This window comes from Phyllostomus discolor, chromosome 11, assembly GCF_004126475.2.
Source record: "Phyllostomus discolor isolate MPI-MPIP mPhyDis1 chromosome 11, mPhyDis1.pri.v3, whole genome shotgun sequence".
NCBI classification, from domain to species: Eukaryota; Metazoa; Chordata; class Mammalia; order Chiroptera; family Phyllostomidae; genus Phyllostomus; species Phyllostomus discolor.
The window spans coordinates 67,861,402-67,880,120 of NC_040913.2; the positions used below are offsets into that span (position 1 = coordinate 67,861,402).

At 42.2% G+C, this 18,719-nt stretch overlaps 1 protein-coding gene across 2 annotated transcripts; it reads left to right on the forward strand.

The window, feature by feature from the left end:
* Positions 1-673: 673 nt before the first annotated feature.
* Positions 674-8,204, forward strand: LOC114508650 (arylamine N-acetyltransferase 1). Of its 2 annotated transcripts, none has more exons than XM_036011512.1 (2): positions 674-757; positions 6,869-8,204. In XM_036011512.1, exon 2 carries the CDS (start codon positions 6,875-6,877, stop codon positions 7,745-7,747), a length of 873 nt encoding a protein of 290 aa, XP_035867405.1. In that variant the 5' UTR covers positions 674-757; positions 6,869-6,874; the 3' UTR covers positions 7,748-8,204. The 2 variants fall into 2 exon arrangements, with proteins under 2 accessions (XP_035867405.1, XP_028382456.1); XM_028526655.2 differs by having other exon boundaries at positions 676-761; positions 6,873-8,204.
* The last annotated feature ends 10,515 nt before the right edge of the window (positions 8,205-18,719 follow it).

Below are 18,719 nucleotides of genomic sequence, written 5' to 3' on the forward strand. Positions count from 1 at the left end.
TTTGTGGAGCAGCACACCAGAGCTATGGCCTAGAACAGTTAGTGCCTACAGGAGAGTACAACTGTGTAATGAAGAGAGTTTTAAAAAATGTAGTGTAGAGGGAAATGCATAAGAAACAGCAAGAGTTATAGAGCAGTATCATTAATGTGAATTAAAAACACAAACAGAAACACCACCCATTCCTCTAGAACATGCACATTCATTCCTTAGACGCAGAGTCAACTCAGTAACGTTTCCCAGGACCCCTCGGGGGTGGGGGGTGAGTGGTATTGATGATCGGGCATAAAAGAAAAACAATAGAGACCAAGGGGCCTTGCAGAAACTGAAGAAGGAATGTTACAATCTGGAGAGAGAGATTTAAAACATCCATCTCTGCCTCCTTTAGCTTAGGGATCTGCTTTTCCTGGAACTCCTCAAATTTCTCACCTCCATGTTACAAATAGGATGTCTGGCTTCAGGGTCCCTAAGGTGAGGACTGTGTCAAATATTCAAACACAAGGTCATATCCCTCTTAGCCCATGACAGGGGCTCCTCAGATAATATAGTCTCCCCTCTTCTCTGCTGAATAGATTTGAAGAGGAGGCACACAAGGATGTCCTTAGGACCCACAACTACATTTCCCAGAGATCCCTGGGTGATTCTAAGTGGACTCTTTGGGAGGGGCAGTGTGGAAAGCCAATGAGGGCACTTCCTGTGTTGGCTCCAGTGGGAGGAGTGAAGTCAGTCTAGTTCCTGGTGCTGGTCCTAGTAGAACTTGGTGAGTGACTGTTTATGCTTTGAAATTGGGGCTTAATCCCACCTCAGCTGTGAGTCCAGCAGGCTAGACATTGCAGTGTGTCTGAATTGCAGTCCAGAGGTGGTTCAGAAGGTGTGGCTGACACCTGCTTTCAGTCCTTATGCTCTAAGGGCTGTACAGTGTAGTGTGAGGGTAGCAGACCCTCGATGCACACCCTGTGGGTTAGAGTCACAGCCACACCACACCCAGTTGTGGGGACTTTGGCGGACCACCCAGCATCTTTGAAAGTCAGTTTATCTGTCAGTGAAATGGAGCTCATTAGAGAGCTTACTGAAAAGGTGGCTGTGAGGATTACAGAGTGTGTAAAAACCAGCTGTGTGCACAAAGTGTGTTTCAGGGAACTGGATTTCCTTGTCAGATAATGGAAACAGTAATGTCCACCTCCTCTGTCCCCAGCTCAGTGTGTCCTAAGGTCACAGTTAGTCCTGGCAGCAGCATGTTTGTGACCATCCCAGCTCCCTCTGCATTAGCTGATAAGGATGTCAGCAATAATCCCAAAGGGAGAGAGGGAACATGTTTTCTGCACTGTTGGAGGGAATTCCTGGGGGAAGTTTCCTTCTCTGGAGAGAGGCTTAGGGCGAAGGGCCTCCAGCAGCTATCAATGAACTTGGCATATCAATCTATTCTCCAAGGGTTCCTCCAGAAAGGTAATTTGAATTGGAGTACCATCTTGCAAAGGACAAATTGCAGTAGTCGGTTCAACAGTTGAATACTAACCATTCAAGAAAACACCAAGGTTCCATCAGATGGTTAACAGGAAAAAGGAGGCCTCTTTCACTCCACATTACAGGCCCTCTGGAAGTTGCCTGTGTGTCTTACCTTCGTTCTGCACAGCTCTCCAGAGGACCACCGATAGGTCTCACTGAAGTCAGGTTCCCAGAATCAGACCCTGAGATCAGGTGGACTGCCAAAACCTCACACAAGTCATTCACTGACTTAAAGCTGCCCTGGCAGGAAGTGAGTTCCCTGGCTTGTCCAGCTATTGCAGAGGAAGCCAAAGCAGCTCCAGGAGCCCTCAGGGGGCCCTCCAAAGAGTGTAGGGTGCTGGTCCTTAAGCATAAGGACAGAGAAGCCAGGCCAGGGGCACAGTGAAATGGTAAAAGACATCTGACGGGATCTGGGTGGGACAGACAGCGTTCTCCCCACAGTAGCCTTGGTCCCGAATCCTCACCAATGCCTTATGCCTCTCTAGGCACACTGAGCATGCTCTGTTCCTTCCCTCTCTGTTCTTAGGGTGGAGGCCAACAGGTCTAATGGATTTCATCTGAGCCACACTTTTCAAACGTTTTTGAAACTTTACTTGTTATTCTCATACATTTTCTCCTCTTTGTTCTATAATAAAAGGAGTCAATGTTGACCATGAACCCTTTATTGTGGCCTCTCTCATCTTTTTTTTTTTCATTTTAATTTATACCCTTACTGGCCAGTTGGGAGGTACCACTTTATAAGGGTAGCTCACTGTTGATGCATTCCTCAAGTTCTGTCAGGTTTGAGATTGTCTTTATACTTAGGATGCCTTTGTGATTAAATGCAACACTAGCTGAGGGTAGTGTTTGAAGATCAGACTCCCCTCTTAACTTAGTAGACCTACTACTGTGGGGCGTTCTGACGCCCACATGACAGTTTCTCCCTTATGAAGCGTTGGCTTTTCCACCAAATACCCAGGTAGTTTCCTCCCATTTTCAAATTCAGTAATTTAACTGGCATATATTCCATTGTTGAATGTTGAATCTCACTTTTCCAGAATCTGGCTGTTTTTTAGATTTAATTTTTCCTGCAGTTCAGGAAAATGATTTTGTTATTTTTACATACATTTTCTATTGTGCTTTTTGAGTTTTCTTCTTCAGAAGCACCAGTTGTTTTTCTATTGGCTTCTTTCTATTTGTTTAATGGCTTTACCTTTTCAGTGACTTTTACTGTAGTATCAAGTTTTTCTTCTACACATGTGATCTGATATCATGCTGCATCTATATTGTCCCTCTCTGTTTGTGATTAACTATGTATTAGCTTTGTTTTTGTTCTCAGTTTCCTAAGGCCTAAGATAAAAAAATAAAGCTGTGTTATTTTATTATCATTTTATCATTTCATGTTTTGGCTCTTCGTTATGAATCTATGTTAAATGTTCTTTTGCTCCAAGTGCCCATGGAGAATTTCTCTCCATTGATCAGTTTATTTCTCTTCTTGAGCTGGTCGTCTGTTTTTGTCTCTCTTTTGCACATTATGTCCTTTAATTCCCACTCTCACAGTGTATTTGCATCCTGTGTTTTCATTATATTCATGCGTGTCTAGTTTTGTCTCCAACTTTTCCTTGTTTCTTGACCCTAACGTGACTGGTGAGGGGTCTGTGTGGAGCGGGACCTGGACTCCTCACTCTCCCAGTGGAGACGGAAGGAGAGAGTGTAACCGGAGACACTCTGATGGCCGATCTTCCCTGTATGGATGGTTCTTCCTTTCTGGTGACACCTCGCACAAAGAACATTGTGCTTTATTTTTCTTTTGCCCCAATATCCCCAACTGTGCTTTATCCCTGGAGGAAGAACAGCTGCTACCAGGGCACACTGGTCCTTGCTGTGTTTGGTAAGTCTTGTAGCAACACTTGGGGGCAAGGAACACGGCTGACCCCTCCTAGCTGATTCCCTGGCAACTGGCCATCTGGTTGCTTGCTTCTGAGGCCCCTCCTGCCACTGCACACCCTCTGCCCCAGGCACGCTGCTCTGGTCTCCCATGGCTCCACTTTCCACACCCCTTCCCCCACCCCACGCAACCCAGATGTTCACGTTACATCTCAGTCCTGTCCTTCTGTTTTGTGATTTTTCATAATTCATGGTCCACCAAACTACCTTTTTGTTTTCATAGGAGGTCACAGTGTATGTTTTACTGTCTTTTCTATTATTTTTAGAGTTTGGGCCAGATAGAAGGAATTCTAAGTGTTCTGAATTAAAGTTGAAAATTGCCCCACTTCCAGTTTACTTAGAAAGATATTAAGTGTCTTTCTGAGAGTTCCCAGCGGGCCTTCTGAAGTGTGTCCACTCTGTCTCCCTTGGGTCTTTTCCCACATTTGTCGGTAAGCTGAAATGAAAGGGCGTGTCCCGCACAGAAATGCTACCGTCAGTGTAGAAAGTCAGTGATGTTTTCAGTCCTGTCTTTCCCTGACGACTACTTTCCAAGTGCTTCCAGTGTTGCATCTGGAATCACAGCTTCAGTAAATCACAGCTTCTTCTGTTTGTTTGGTCACAGAATACTCAAGTACTATTTGGTTATAACATGTTGCATTTGCACCCATAACAGAAACTGGCTTCTTTTGAATGGACCTGCAGTTACTAAATTCTAACTCAACACTATCTCTTAAAAAAAAAGGAAAGAAGAGGAAAACAAACACTTGAAAACAGATTATAACATTTAAAACATTTAAAATTTATCTGATAGTAATGGTCTAACCAAGAATATAGTAGCCAGATTGTAAACCATCCGGTTTTCTGTTTGTTCAGCCTTTTTCCTACATGCTCTTTGCAGATTCTGGATCAGGGGCTGGAGTAGGTGTGGGGAAGCCTGGCTGAAGACCGGTGGTTCTCTCTGTGCTGGGGTGGAAGGGTGTCAGAGCTTGTGTAAATGTTGAGAAAGATACTGGTGAGATGAGAAGAAATTAATGAATCTAACAGTTTAAAGAAAATAATATTACAGACATGAAGACAATTTGGAAGCACTGACAAAATGGAAATGATGGCTGGGTGAAAAAAGGAAGAATCTGAAAGAAACAATACAAGGAGAGAAAAGAGGCATGCTTAGCTTATCGCCACGAAACTTAACGGTTGTGGCCCTTTGTATGTATTAGTCATCTCGGGCTGTGCCACTCTGCGGAGGGTTAGTCTTGATGTCCGCATACTGCTGTTGCCATCAAAGTCTCAAGAGGCTCGGACTGTTCGGTATCAGGTGAAGAAGGCCTTTTTGAAAAGATCAGGCGTGTGTAAACCATTTTGTTTTTGTTTCTTTTGTGCCCCGTCAGCTGCCCTCCTTACCTGGCACTGTTTCCGGATGCACAGGCAGGAGAGGGTTTGGGGTGGTCTGGTCACGTGAGCTGTCTGTCTGTGTCTCAGTGGTCCAATTTTACAGCACGTGTAGATGCTGAGGAAGGGCACCAATGCAACTTTAGATGAGAAGAAATAAAAGGAGCCTCAAAGATTTGTGGAAGATGATTTTACGGCATCGAGAATAGAGCAAGTTGAAACACTAGCAGGATGGGAACAGTAGCTGGTGGAAAAGGACAAATAGGAGGATCCAAGAGAAATGAGATCGTGAAGGGCACCAGGAACACACAGCTTATCACCATTAACCGGGCAGGGGGCCTTGTCCCGTGTCACCGCAGGCCGTGTCATATCACCAGTGGTCATGCACTGCTGTTATAATCAGGGTACACACTGGGTTAGGCCACTTAGTAGCAAGGGACAGAAACCTTTTCTACACGGGATTTAACAAATAAGGACTTCTTTTTCCTTTTCTTTCTTTTTTCATTTGGCTTACCTTACCAGAAAGTCAAGAGATAACTTGACGTGTGATTCTGGTCTTTTGTCTTCCCCCCTGCATTTCATTCCCTGGCTAATAAATTCTTTGCCGATACTACTCTTCAGCAAGTTCTCCCAGTTAGCGTTACCCAGATATCCGACCAGCTGCTAGCCCTCTGGCAGAAAGTACCTGCTTAGGTTTTGGCAAAAGTCCCTCATAGGGACCAGACTTGGGTCACATGCCATCCACCAGCAAAGCAACAGTGTTGGAGCATACAAGCTTTGAACGGGTCCCACCTGGGTCACATGTCTGTGCCTCCAGCTCAGAGGGAATGAGAGGTATAGCTCATTTCCATACAATAGTCAGAAACGCCAGTCTTACTAATGTGTATTTTGCCCAAACTGCAACATTTTCACAGTTACTTCTTGTCCCAGAGTAAAAGCGAACAGAATCAGTTTTAAGGCCGCTGTTACCTGTCTGATTTCATCTCAGCCCACACTCTGTCTCCCTCACTCTGCTCCGATCACCCAGGCTCCACGTTAAGGCTTTTTAAAACTTTCTGTTGTTTCTGCCTGCATGGCCTTTCCCACGTGTGTGGCCGTGGCTAGCTCTCATAGCCTGCAGGTCACAGTGAGGGTTGCTTTGACCGCTGTATGTGAAATTAAATTTCACTGTGTGTACATCCTTCTTTGCTGTAGTTTCCCCAGAGCGCTCATCACAGTCTGAGAAATAGCATGTTTTATTTATTTATTAAGTTGACTATTGCTGCCATCCCAATCGACACTGAAATGTACGGTTTCTGAGAGCAAGCAAGTATCAGATCACTAGAAAATACATAACAGATTTTCATAAAATTTTTATTGAATGAATCAATAAATCAATGTAGGGAGGAATATAAATATTTGTGTGTGTAACTTTGAGTGGGTTCAGCTAAAGGTGAAGTTGAGTGGGTCAGGTACCCAGAATACAATGTGCTACATAATTCTCCTGTTCACACTAGAACTATTTGTAAACTGTATTTTTATTTATTTGCTTTTTTTTTTAGAGATGCCAAGGGAGGAAGAAAGAGAGGGAGAGAAACATCAATGTGTGGTTGCCTCTTGAGCACCCCATACTGAGGACTTGGCCTGCAACCCAGGCGTTTGCCCTGACTGGGAATTCAACCAGTGACTGTTTGGTTAATAGGTGGGCACTCATTCCACTGAGCCACACAAACCAGGGTATAAACCCTATTTTAATTGACGGCCAATTTGAACCTCTTTTAATTTATTACTAACAAAACCACATATAAACTGTTTATCATTTTGCTTATCATTTAATCTGGATTTACAGCTTCTCATCTTTAATACCCGGAACCAGTGATAATCCTTTTCATACAGGGTTACTGAGACTAGTGAGTGAACTTAAGCACATGAAAACAATGACTACAATGAAAGTAGTAAACAAAAGACTTATGTTGCAGACATTTACCTACTCTGTTTGTATTTAGATATTTAAAATACATGAATTATAATTCGAAATCCAAGTGCAAAGGTAACACGATGTGCTCTTGCTTTATTTTCCTTGCCTTAGGCAACCATGGACATTGAAGCGTATTTTGAAAGAATTGGTTATAAGAACTCCAGGGACAAATTGGACCTGGAAACATTAACTGACATCCTTCAGCACCAGATCTGGGCCATTCCCTTTGAGAACCTGAACATCCATTGTGGGAAGCCCATGGAACTGGGCTTGGAGGCCATTTTTGATCAAGTGGTGAGGAGGAGGCGGGGTGGCTGGTGCCTCCAGGTCAATCACCTCCTGTACTGGGCTCTGACCACCATGGGTTTCCAGGCCACCATGCTGGGAGGCTATGTGTACAGCCCTCCGGCTGACAAATACAGCAGTGCTATGATTCACCTTCTACTGAAGGTCACCTTGGATGGCAGACACTACATAGTCGATGCTGGGTTTGGACGCTCTTACCAGATGTGGCAGCCTCTGGAGTTAATTTCTGGGAAGGATCAGCCTCAGGTGCCCTGCGTCTTCCGCTTGACTGAAGAGAGAGGAACCTGGTTCCTGGACCAAATCAGAAGAGAGCAGTACGTTCCAAACCAGGAATTTGTTAACTCTGATCTCCTGGAAAGGAACAAGTACCGAAAGATCTACTCCTTTACTCTGGAGCCTCGAACAATTGAAGATTTTGAGTCTGTTAATGAATACCTTCAGACGTCTCCAGCGTCTTTGTTTACAAGCAAGTCGTTCTGTTCCTTGCAGACCCCAGATGGGGTTCACTGTTTAGTGGGCCTCACCCTCACCTTTAGGAAATTCAGTTATAAGGACAATGTGGATTTGGTGGAGTTTAAGACACTGAATGAAGAAGAAATAGGAGAAGAGCTGAAAAATATATTTAATATTTCCTTGGAGGAAAAGCTTGTGCCCAAACATGGTGATAAATTCTTTACCATTTAGAGTAAGCAGTAGAAATGATCTTCAGTGTTATTGTATTATTGCATCCTGTATTATACACTGAAACTTCTTATTATAAAAATCAAATATACATAAAAGTAGAGAGAATAAAATAATTAACCTCTATGCATCACCCATTTTGCCAACTGTCCACTGGTAACCTGCCTCTCATATTTCCTCAATGACAGTATGTGATGTTAAAGAAAACTCTAGATATTAAATCATTTCAACCTTAAAAAAGTCAGCCTATCTATTTAGATAACTTTTTTTTTTCTGAGAACAACTCTTTCCATGACTTGCAGGTCAAGTTCAGAGACAAATTTACTGGTGGTCAATGTATGAAGTCTAAAACCCTCTGCTGTATTTAAGAGGTGTTCTGTGATTTGTAGTCAGACAACATTTGAAAGAAAAGAGAAGCACACATCTTTTTAACATTAATAATAGTAAAGGTATTTTAAGGGTGATCTATGGTTTTCTTGGAAGAAAATAGTGATTTTTGCTAGAAAAACTTCCATGCTGGTTGAATGTTGAATTCATAAAAAATGTTTACCCGTGGCTCAGGAAATGGGCAACAGAGGAAACAGTCTTTATTAAACGCAACCAGCATGTGTCCAATGTCCAATATCAATTTTTACAAGAGCCGGCATGTACAACGCAGGGTTAGAATTCTACAAAGAGGAGTGAGACATGATGTTGCTCCCGCGTAGTTCCCAGACGAGGCTTCACCCAGCAAACAGTAGCGTGTGGTTAAGCACCGGGAGAGTGACACAGCTCATGGTTTCTTACATGGCTCCTTCTGCAACCAAGTTCTTTGGGTAGCAATTTCCTTAGTGTGGAACACTGGCATTGAGGTATTTCACGTTCCAGAATTAAATCGTTTTTGTCTAAAAGTTATAGTAACTGTGAATTTTAAAATACTTATATATAAGTATTTATTATTATGTATAAAAACCTGATGTCTAAAACGCATGTGAAAACACTGTTGGCTAATACAATGTCATCACTAAGTGTCTGTCTGGCAGAGTCAGGATGCCAGGGGCTTCCTCACACCTTCTCTCTCATTCACCAGTTCTTTCCTTCTACTTCCTCCCACACGTGTCCTAAGGGAAAGAGAATGAGCTGCAATGTGTAGGGATCTGAGTTCAAATCCTGTGGAACTGGGTGGTGTACTTGATCAGTCTGTGGATCTGATCCCTCAGCGATAAAATGGGAATAATACTTATACTATTCAATGCCAGACCTAGAGTAGATTCTCAATAAATATTTGTTCTGGATGAATGAATGATGTCAGTAATGTTTTTGATATTGAATCAGCATTTGATGAAAGTTCTTCCATCTTGCTTCATTTCCCCAGCTCGACTCAGGTCCTAAATCTGCCTGCCCTCCCTCGGTTAAATACGAGTATGGCACCAGATGGCCCCAGTTACTGTGGCTCTGTGCTTCCGAATTGGGTTCTTTGCTTCTCTGTAGCTCCCACTTTCTGTGTGTGAATCCCGGAAACAGGGCCATAATTTCAGCTGCAGACTTGTTCTTACGTCACTCTCCCCCTTCAACTTGTGGTGATTGTAATGGCAATGAAAAAATAAAATAAAATGGCATAAGCATTGTTAAGAGAGGCACTTAAAATAGAGTCTCACATTCTGACGAAGATCACGTCCACGGAAGAGGTGTTGTCAGGAGGCAGAGACCAGACTGAAAGGTGGCGCAAGGAAAGACAGAACCAGAGGCCCAGAAACATGGAACAGGCTGACAGCTGTAAGGTGCGGGGTAGGGGGCTGGTTGGAAGAAGGTGAAGGTGTTAGTGAAAGGCACACGGACGCCTGACCCAGGACGTGGGTGAGGAGGGTGTGGGGGGTTGCCTGAGGGAGTGAGGGGATGGAGCTGTGTGGAGGAGGGCAAAGGGAAAATGGAAGCAACTGTAAAATCATAAACAAGAAAATGTAGTCTATATAATAAAATATAAAATATAATTTTAGTGTTTATAATTTAAAATATAATCTAATTTTAATATAAAAATTAAGTTACCTTTAAAAAGTAAACAATGTAAATACACTTAGAACAACTAAACCGTCCAGTTAAAATGGTTAAGATGATAACTATTATGATGTGTTTTTACCACAATTAATAAAAATATACAAGTTATAAAAAAGGTGGTCAAGGGGAAAGATGCAGTTTTGTACACGAGTTAAGGACGTCTTATTGTGCCGTGAGTACTGACACCCAGTGCAATTGCTTTCCTTGAGTGTGTCTACCACATGTGGAAAAAAGGCCAAATTTGTTGAAAGACTGTGGGATCTAACATTCAGCTGCTGGGCTGAAGACCTGTGCCTCCCTGTGCAATGCCCACTTTCCTCCAAGAAAACCTAAATGAGTGGACCAATGATGATCCAGTTTCTATAGCTGCTTAACACATTGCCCTGAAACTTCAGAGTTTGCAACAGCCCTTTTGTTGTGCTCACACATCCTGCGGGTCTGCAGTTTAGGAAGGACACCATGGAAGGGCTCTCTCCTGCTCTCCACTGTCCAGCCTCAACCCGGAACACTCCAGGGAACGACCATTAGTAGTCCCTAGCTTTCTCAGCTCTTGGAGGTAAGAAGCAGAAAGCTGTTTTGGTCTTTGGGTTTGTTCCTTGTTATTGCTTTCTGCCATGACCAGGACAGAGAACCAAATGACCTTGCTGAGGAACTGGGGGAGGCTGCGTCTGTGGCAGCAGAGTGTTAGTAGTATCAGCCGGTTGGTGCCAGTGCTGAAGAAGGTGAGAAGAGAGAAATCTGCTACATGGCTTCCCTGGTTGATGCTGCTGAGGCCTGGAAGGGAGCCGTCCTGGAGGCTTTCGCAGAGAAACAGGCAGCAAGGCCACAGGGACAGCTGCAGGCAGGCAGTGGCAGCATCCTGGCCAGCAGCAGGTCCCTGCAGCAGTGGCTCAGGAGAAGCCAGGGTGACCTCTGCCACAGGGCAGTCCAGAGGTCAGGTCCTGACCGCACAGATCCTTCAGTTGTCCCTCTGTCACCCTCCTCCAGCCCCACAGCCCTGCAGGCAGGCCTTCCCTTTCACTTGTGTCTGCACCACTGAACTGGGAGTTCCTGTGGGAAAAAATATCCAGGTGCTTAATACATGTAGCCTGGTGGGTAAGTAGTGTTGGTAATTAGACAGACAAATGAAACTCTAATTGTTAGCTAATTCTCCTTGGTGGTTTAGTACATGAGTCAAGGTCCCACTTCTGGAATCAGTTATCCTGGTCGGTGGTGAATTTTGGCCGCTGTGAAGAAAGCCTATTATCCAACACTGTCTGAGAGTACAAGGATATTGTGCAGCCCAGATGGGTGTGATAGAAACAATAATAAGGATACCTTTGACCTGCCAAGGTCATCATGGTCTAATACTCCCGTTTCCTCTCCAGGTGATGTTCCCCCTCAGCATTCCCTTTGCCACAGGAAGGAGAGATCCCAGCCTCACACCGGACCATCCAGCCCAGAGTTCCAGCACCAGGATGCTAGTCTCCATAACTTCTGGCTGTAAAAAGTTGTAGGGGGTAGAGTGGTGAAAGAAATTGAAGGATTCTCAAGGGAATCTTCCTAAAGTTCCCACAACAGACTTTGGACTCACACAGACCCACCCACTCTGGGGTTCAGCACCAGGGTAACAGCTGGAAAGGCACCAGTGGCATACAGGGAGAAAGTGAGGTGAATGACAACAGGGTGAATGCCAGCAAACATCATCTTTATGGGCAAATCTCCAGAGGCCAGGCAGTGACACTGTCCCCTCTCTGAGCCCTTCCCTGCACAGAGCCACAGAGCAGTGACATGAGTTGCCCTGGCCTGGTGATTACCTAAGGCTCCACCCCATATAACTTACAGGTGTGCTTTCCTACAATAGGCCATGCTACTAAGACAGGGAGTCAAAGCAGTTCTGCCTAATACACAGAAACAAACACAGGGAGGCTGCCCAAATGAGGAGACAAAGAAACATGGCCCAAATGAAAGAAGAGATCAAAATTCTAGAAAAAGAACTAAACAGAATGGAGAGAAGCAACCTCTCAGAGGCAGAGTTCAAAACCATGGTTATCAGGATACTTCTGAAACTCACTGGGTGCTTCAACAGCATAAAAAAGACCCAGGCAGAAATGAAGTTTACATTAATTGAAGTAAAGAAAAATGTATAGGGAACCAACAGTGGAAGAGATGAAGCTGAGAATCCAAATGACAATTTGGAGCACAAGAAAGAAATAAACATTCAATCAGAACAGCAAGAAGAAAAAAAAAATAAAAAAAAAAATGATAGGCTAAGGAGCCTCTGGGACTTGTCTAAACGTACCAACATCTGAATCATAGGGCTGCCAGAAGGGGAAGAGGATGAGCAAGAAATTGAAAAGTTATTTGAGAAAATAATGAAAGGAAACTTCCCTAATTTAGTGAAGCCCAGGAAGCACCGAGTCCCCAACAAGATGGACCCAAAGAGAACCACACTAGGACACATCATAATTAAAGTGACAAAGGTTAAATATAGAGAGAGGATCTTAAAATCTGTAAGAGAAAAGAAGAGAGTTACCTTCAAAGGAGTTCCCACCAGACTGTCAGCTGATTTCTCAAAAGAATCTTTGCAGACTAGAAGGGACTGGCAAGAAGTATTCAAAGTGATGAAAAGCAAGGACCTACAACCTAGATTGCCCTATACAGCAAAGCTGTCATTTAGAATGGAAGGGCAGATAAAGTGTTTCCCAGACAAGGTAAAACCAAAGGAGTTCATCATCACTGAGCCATTATTATATGAAATACTAAAGGAAATTTTCTAAGAAAAATAAGAAAAAAAATGATGAACATTAAAGTGGCAATAAATTCACAATGATCATTAATGAACTAAATAACAAACCAAGCAAACAAGCAGAACAGGGACAGAATCACAGATATGGAGATCATTTGGAGGATTATCAGTTGGGAGGGAGAAGAGGGAGAATGGGTAAAAAGTTGCAGGGATTAATAAGCAAAAATTGGCAGGTACAACATAGACAGGGGGAAGTCTGTCTATGTAGGAAATGGAGTAGCCAAAGAACTTACATGCATGACCCATGGACGTGAACTAAGGGGACTATTGCTGGAGAGAATGGGGGAACTGAGTGGAGGGGGACTAAAGGGGAAAATTGGGACAACTGTAACACCATAATCAATAAAATATATTAAAGAAGAAGAAAAATGCCATTGTTTCTTTTTATAGGGATTGCACTGTGGCTTACTTTGAGTACTGTGAACATTTTGACAATGTCAATTCTTCCAATCCCTGAGCATGGATTTTTTTTCCTTTTCATTTATATGTATCTTCTTTAATTTCTTTCCACAATCTTATTGTTTTTCAAGTACACGTCTTTTATCTCCTTGTTTACATTCATTCTTAGGTATTTTATTCTTTTTATGCAATTATAAATAAGATTGTTTTCTTAATTTCTCTTTCTGATAGTTTATTATTGGTATGTAAAATGCAACTGCTTTCTGAATATTAAATTTGTATTCTATAATTTTGTTCAATTCATTTACTAGTTCTAATAAATAGTTTTTGGTGGAATCTTTAGGATTCTCTCTATCTAGTATCATGTCATCTGCAAAAGACAGTTTCACTTTTTTCATTCCTAGTTGGATGCCTTTTATTTATTTTTTCATCTGGAAAAAGTGGTGCAAGTGGAATTTTTGTTTTGTTATTGACCTTAAAGGAAAGCTTTTACCTTTTTACTGTTGAGCATGATACTAACTGTGTTTGTCATGCATGCCTTTATTATGTTGAGGTATGTTGCCTCTGTGCCCTCTTATCTGAAATTTTTTATCATAAATGGTTGCTGGATTTTGTCAAATGCTTTTTCTGCATCTATTGATACGATCACGTGGCTTTCATCCTCATTTTGTTTATGTGGTAGATCATGTTTTTCACTTGTGAATATTGAACCAGCCATGCATCCCAGCAATAAGCCCCATTTGGTCATGTTGCGTGGTATTTATAATGTAGTGTTGGATTTGGTTTGCTAATGTTTTGTTGAAGATTTTTGCTTCCATGCTTATCAGGGACATTTGTTTGTAATTTTTTTTATAGTGTCTTTGTCTGGTTTTGGCATTAGGGTAATGCTGGCCTCGTGACAATGAGTTTGGGAGCTTCCTGTGTCTTCAGTTTTTGAAATAGGTCGAGAAGGATAGGTATTAGCTCTTCTTTGAATATTTAGTACAATTCACTTGTGAAGCCATCTGGTCCAGGATTTTGTTTGTTGGCATTTTTTGATTACTGACACAATTTCATTTCTAGTAATTGGTCTGTTCAGATTTTTTGTTTCTTCCTGCTTCAGTCTGAGAAGATAGCATGTCTTTTAATTAGTGTAGTTATACCATTCACATTTAAGTGATTATATAGTTTAATTAATATCAATGATATTTTTAACTATTTTCTGTTTGTTTCATTTTTTAAATTATTATCTTCCTGTCTTCTCTGCTTTCTTAGTTTTATTTTATTTTATTTATTTTTAATATATTTTATTGATGATGCTATTACAGTTGTCCCATTTCTTCCCCTTTAACCCCTCTGCCATGCACACCTTCTCCCACCAGCACTCTCTCTCCCCCCTTAGTTCATGTTCATGAATCATACATGTCAGTTCTTTGGCTTCTACATTTCCTATACTATTCTTAACCTCCCCGTTATTCTCTACCTGCCATTTATGCTACTTTTTCCCTGTATCTTTTCCCCCTTTCTCCCCCTCCCCTTCCCTGCTGATAACTTCCCAGGTTATACCCATTTTTGTGATTCCGTTCCTGTTCTAGTTGTTTAGGGTTTTTTTTTTAGGTTCAGTTGTTGATAGTTGTGAGTTTGTTGTCATTTTACTGTTCATAGTTTTTTTATCTTCTTTTTCTTAGATAAGCCCCTTTAACATTTCATATAAGAAGGGCTTGGTGATGATGAATTCCTTTAACTTGCCCTTGTCTGGGAAGCACTTTATCTGCCCTTCCATTCTAAATGAAAGCTTTGCTGGATAGAGCAATCTTGGATGTAGGTCCTTGCCTTTCATGACTTGGAATACTTCTTTCCAGCCCCTTCTTGCCTGCAAGTTTTCTTTTGAGAAATCAGATGATAGTCCCATGGAAACTCCTTTGTAGGTAACTGTCTCCTTTCTTCTTGCTGCTTTTAAAATTCTCTCCCTATCCTTAATCTTGGGTAATGTAATTACGATGTGCCTTGGTGTGTGCTCCCTTAGGTCCCACTCTTTGGAACTCTGAGCTTCCTAGACTTCCTGGAACTCTTTTCCTTTGTCAGACTGGGGAAATTATTATTTTTCAAATAAGTTTTCCATTTCTTGCTATTTCTCTTCTCCTCCTAGCACCCCTATGACTTGGGTGTTGGAACATTAAAGTTGTCCTGGAGGTTCCTAAGCCTCTCCTCATTTTTTTGAATTCTTGTTTTTTTCATTCTGTTCTGGTTGAAATGTTTATTTCTTCATTCAGGTCCAAACCATTGATTTGTGTCCCGGTTTCCTCCCCATCACTGTTGGTTCCCTGTACATTTTCCTTTATTTCACTTTTCATAACCTTCACTTTTTTGCTTTATCTTATGACCATACTCAACCAATTCTGTGTGCATCCTGATTACCAGTGTTTTGAACTGTGCATCTGATAGGTTGGCTATGTCTTCATCCCTTAGTTGTATTTTTCTGGAGCAACAATCTGTTCTCTCATTTGGGCCATTTTTTGTTGCAGAGCACCTATTATGTAGTAAGGGGCGGAGCCTGAGGTGTTCACCAGGGTGGGGTAATCCACGTTGGTGCACTGTTTGTGGGGGAGGGGTTTGAGAGGGAACAGTGCCTCTAGCTCAACTCTGTGCCACCTTTCAGTCACTTCTGCCTCTTGACTGCCTCACTTCAGTCACCCACATGCAAATTGGGCCCTTCTGGTGCTGATTCCTTGGTGGCTGGGTTTTTGTACATTTTAGGACCCCGTGGGTCTCTCCAACGTTCTCTCCTTTGAGGCTGAGTTTCTCCAGTTGCCTCTACACCCACAGGTGTTTTCAGTCAGAGGCTTTTAGGCTTTATTTCCCAGAGCTGGAACTCTAGGTTGCGCCATGTCTCGCTCCCCAGTTGTTCCTCCAGGTTTATCTGTATGGGAATGTGGCATTGCCCACTCCGCCAGCTGCCAGCTGGTTGGTCTGCCAGCCGCCACCTTGCTACAAGTCCTTTCCACCTTGGATGCCCCTGTCCACCCCTCCTACCAGTCTTGATGCATATTTCTTTAACTCCTTCATTGTCAGACTTCCATATAGTTCATTTTCTGTCAGTTCTGGATGTTTTTTTGTTTTTAAGTTTGTTGTCGTCCTTTTGGTTGTGTGAGGAGGCATAGTGTGTCTACCTACCCCTCCATCTTGGCCACAAGTCCACTGTCCACTAATGCCTTCTTAGTTTTAATGGAGCATCTTATGGGATTCCATGTCTTTTACCTCCCGGTGTATCAATTATACTTACGTTTCAAATGTTTGCACTCCTTGGCCAAAGGTTTGCAGCATACATTCATGACTAATCTGTGTCCGCTTTCAAACAACCCTGTGGGGCAGGCACTTCAGAACATAGTATTCCAGCCCTCCCCTCACGTCCACTGTCACATTTGTCATTCATGTCACTTCTCTGGGAGCCATAAGCACACAACCCATTGTTGCTACTGTTATTTTGAATAAACTATACCCATTAGATACACTAAAAATAAGAAAAGTAAAAGCCTTTTTAACATTCCTTTATTTTTCCTTTTCTTTTTTTAATAGTGAATGGAACATTTTGTTTTATTTTTTTAAGGTTAACAACTTGATTTCTTTTATTGTAGTATAATTAACATATTATCTTAGTTCATATATACAATATGATTCCATATTGTATGCATTATAAAATGATCATCCCAGTAAGCCTGGTTAAATATCCATGACCTCATTTTGTTTTTTTATTTTCCCTTTCTTTATGTACTTTTGAGTTTCTGACCTATATGATCCTTCTCTCTGAAGAAGTTCTTTTCTTGCAGGGCAGACCTACTGGTGACAAATGCAGCTGGTTTTTATTTTACTGAAGATATGTTTATTTTTCCTTCACTTTTGAGGAATAATTTTGCTGGATACAGAATTCTAAATTGGTGGGTTTATTTTTTCAACATTTTGAATATTTCAGTCCTTGCTTGCATGGTTTCTGAAAAGAAATTTAATATATTACCTGTTGTTCCTCTATTGAAACATGGCTTTTTTCCCCTCTAGCTTCTTTCTAGATTTTCACTTTGTTCTGCTTTTCTGCACTTTTAATATGATATTCCCAGGTGTCTGTTTCTGGAAACTCGCCCTGGGTCACGGTGTTCTCTGAGATTCCTAGATCTGTTGTTTAGTGGGTGTTGTTAATTTTGGAAAAAAAAATATTTGGCCATTATAATTTAGATATAATTTAAATATCTTTATGTTTTTCTCTCTCTCTTTTCCTTCTTGTGTCCCATTACATGTATCCTATATGTTGTATAATTGTCCCAAAGTTCATGAATACTCTTTATTTTGGGGTGTCTTTTTTCCTCTTTGCATTTCAGTTTCCTGTTGACATAACTTTAAGCACTTGCAACACTTACAATACCCATCTACTTTTATATGTAGTCCATGTTTTCACTGAAGACCTTACCACATTAATTAATTATAGGTCTTTTAAATTCCCAGTCTGATAATTCCAAATTCTCTGCCATATCAGAATCTTATTCTGATGCTTCATTTGTTTCTTCAGATGGCGTTTCCTCATACGTTAGCATGCCTTACAATCACTCTGTGGAAGGTTGTTGGGAGCTTCCCTGCCTGGTTTCAGGAGCTGTAACCTCCCCATGGATAAGGCTGAGTGAGTGACCTTTGGACCATAAGCCACTAAAGAGACAAAGCTTATCTCCCTGGCAGGAGAGCCGCCTCTGCTCCTTTTTCCATAACAGGCCCCCAATGCTTGGTCGGTTAGCCAATGACAGGTAAGATTCCCCAAGGGGGGGAATGACCTAAGATAGGCATGATCACGTGGAGGCCCCAGGGAGGGACTTGGGGGGCTATAGCAAAATGGGGTGATGGACCCTCACCCCTCAGCTTTGAGAAAGCCTGAGTCCTCCTTCTGTTTGTGAGAAGCCTCTTAATTTCTTGGCTATCTTGCCTGCTCTGCCTGACTGAAGCCTGAAACAATGACAGAGGGTGTGCAGCCCTGTGCTGGAAAGGGCAGGTTTCCCGGGTGATCAGGCCTGAGAAAGAATACATAAACTCCTATGAAACCTGCTTTGCTAAGAATGCTCTCAAATTAAATGATAAAGGTCCGAGCAGGAAGTGAGTTTGTTTCCCAAAGTTTTGTAGCCCTTTAGCTAACAGGCCCTGACTCAGAATAAGCCCTCATAGTTCTTTGTATGCTATTGTTTGATCCTTACTGCCTGACAATGATTAATGAACTTTATCTGTACTCCTGTGCAATTTAAAAACCAATAAAAACCTGTGAAGGGAAGGATCGGGGCACTCTCCCTTCAGAGAATGGCCAGGCCACTCCGAGGCACTCTCCCCTTGAGAGAATAGCCCTGCTGTCCCTTTTCCTCCACAGGACTCAGCAGTCTGTGTGAATTTGTCTCATATCTCATCCATAACACCATGGACACTGTGGGCCAGTGTCTGCATCAGAAGGTAGACATGATGATTGAGGCAGGCAATATGAACTGAGGCGTGCAGGCCTTTGGTGTGAGGGCGTATGTTTATTTGGCTAGACGTATGCTGTGTTTACTATTTTCTGTGGCTGTAGATGTCCGAGGTTTCAGTGTCCTTTAGAGTCCTTGTTTCTGTCTCCTCTTTTATCTCTGGGATTGCCTAGAAATTCCTCACTAAATAGAATCCGAGACTTGTAGTTTTTATGTACAGTAGACTTATTGATGTGGTTGTGAGGGATGATGAGGAGAGAAGTGTTCTGCAGTCCTATATGATCAGTCT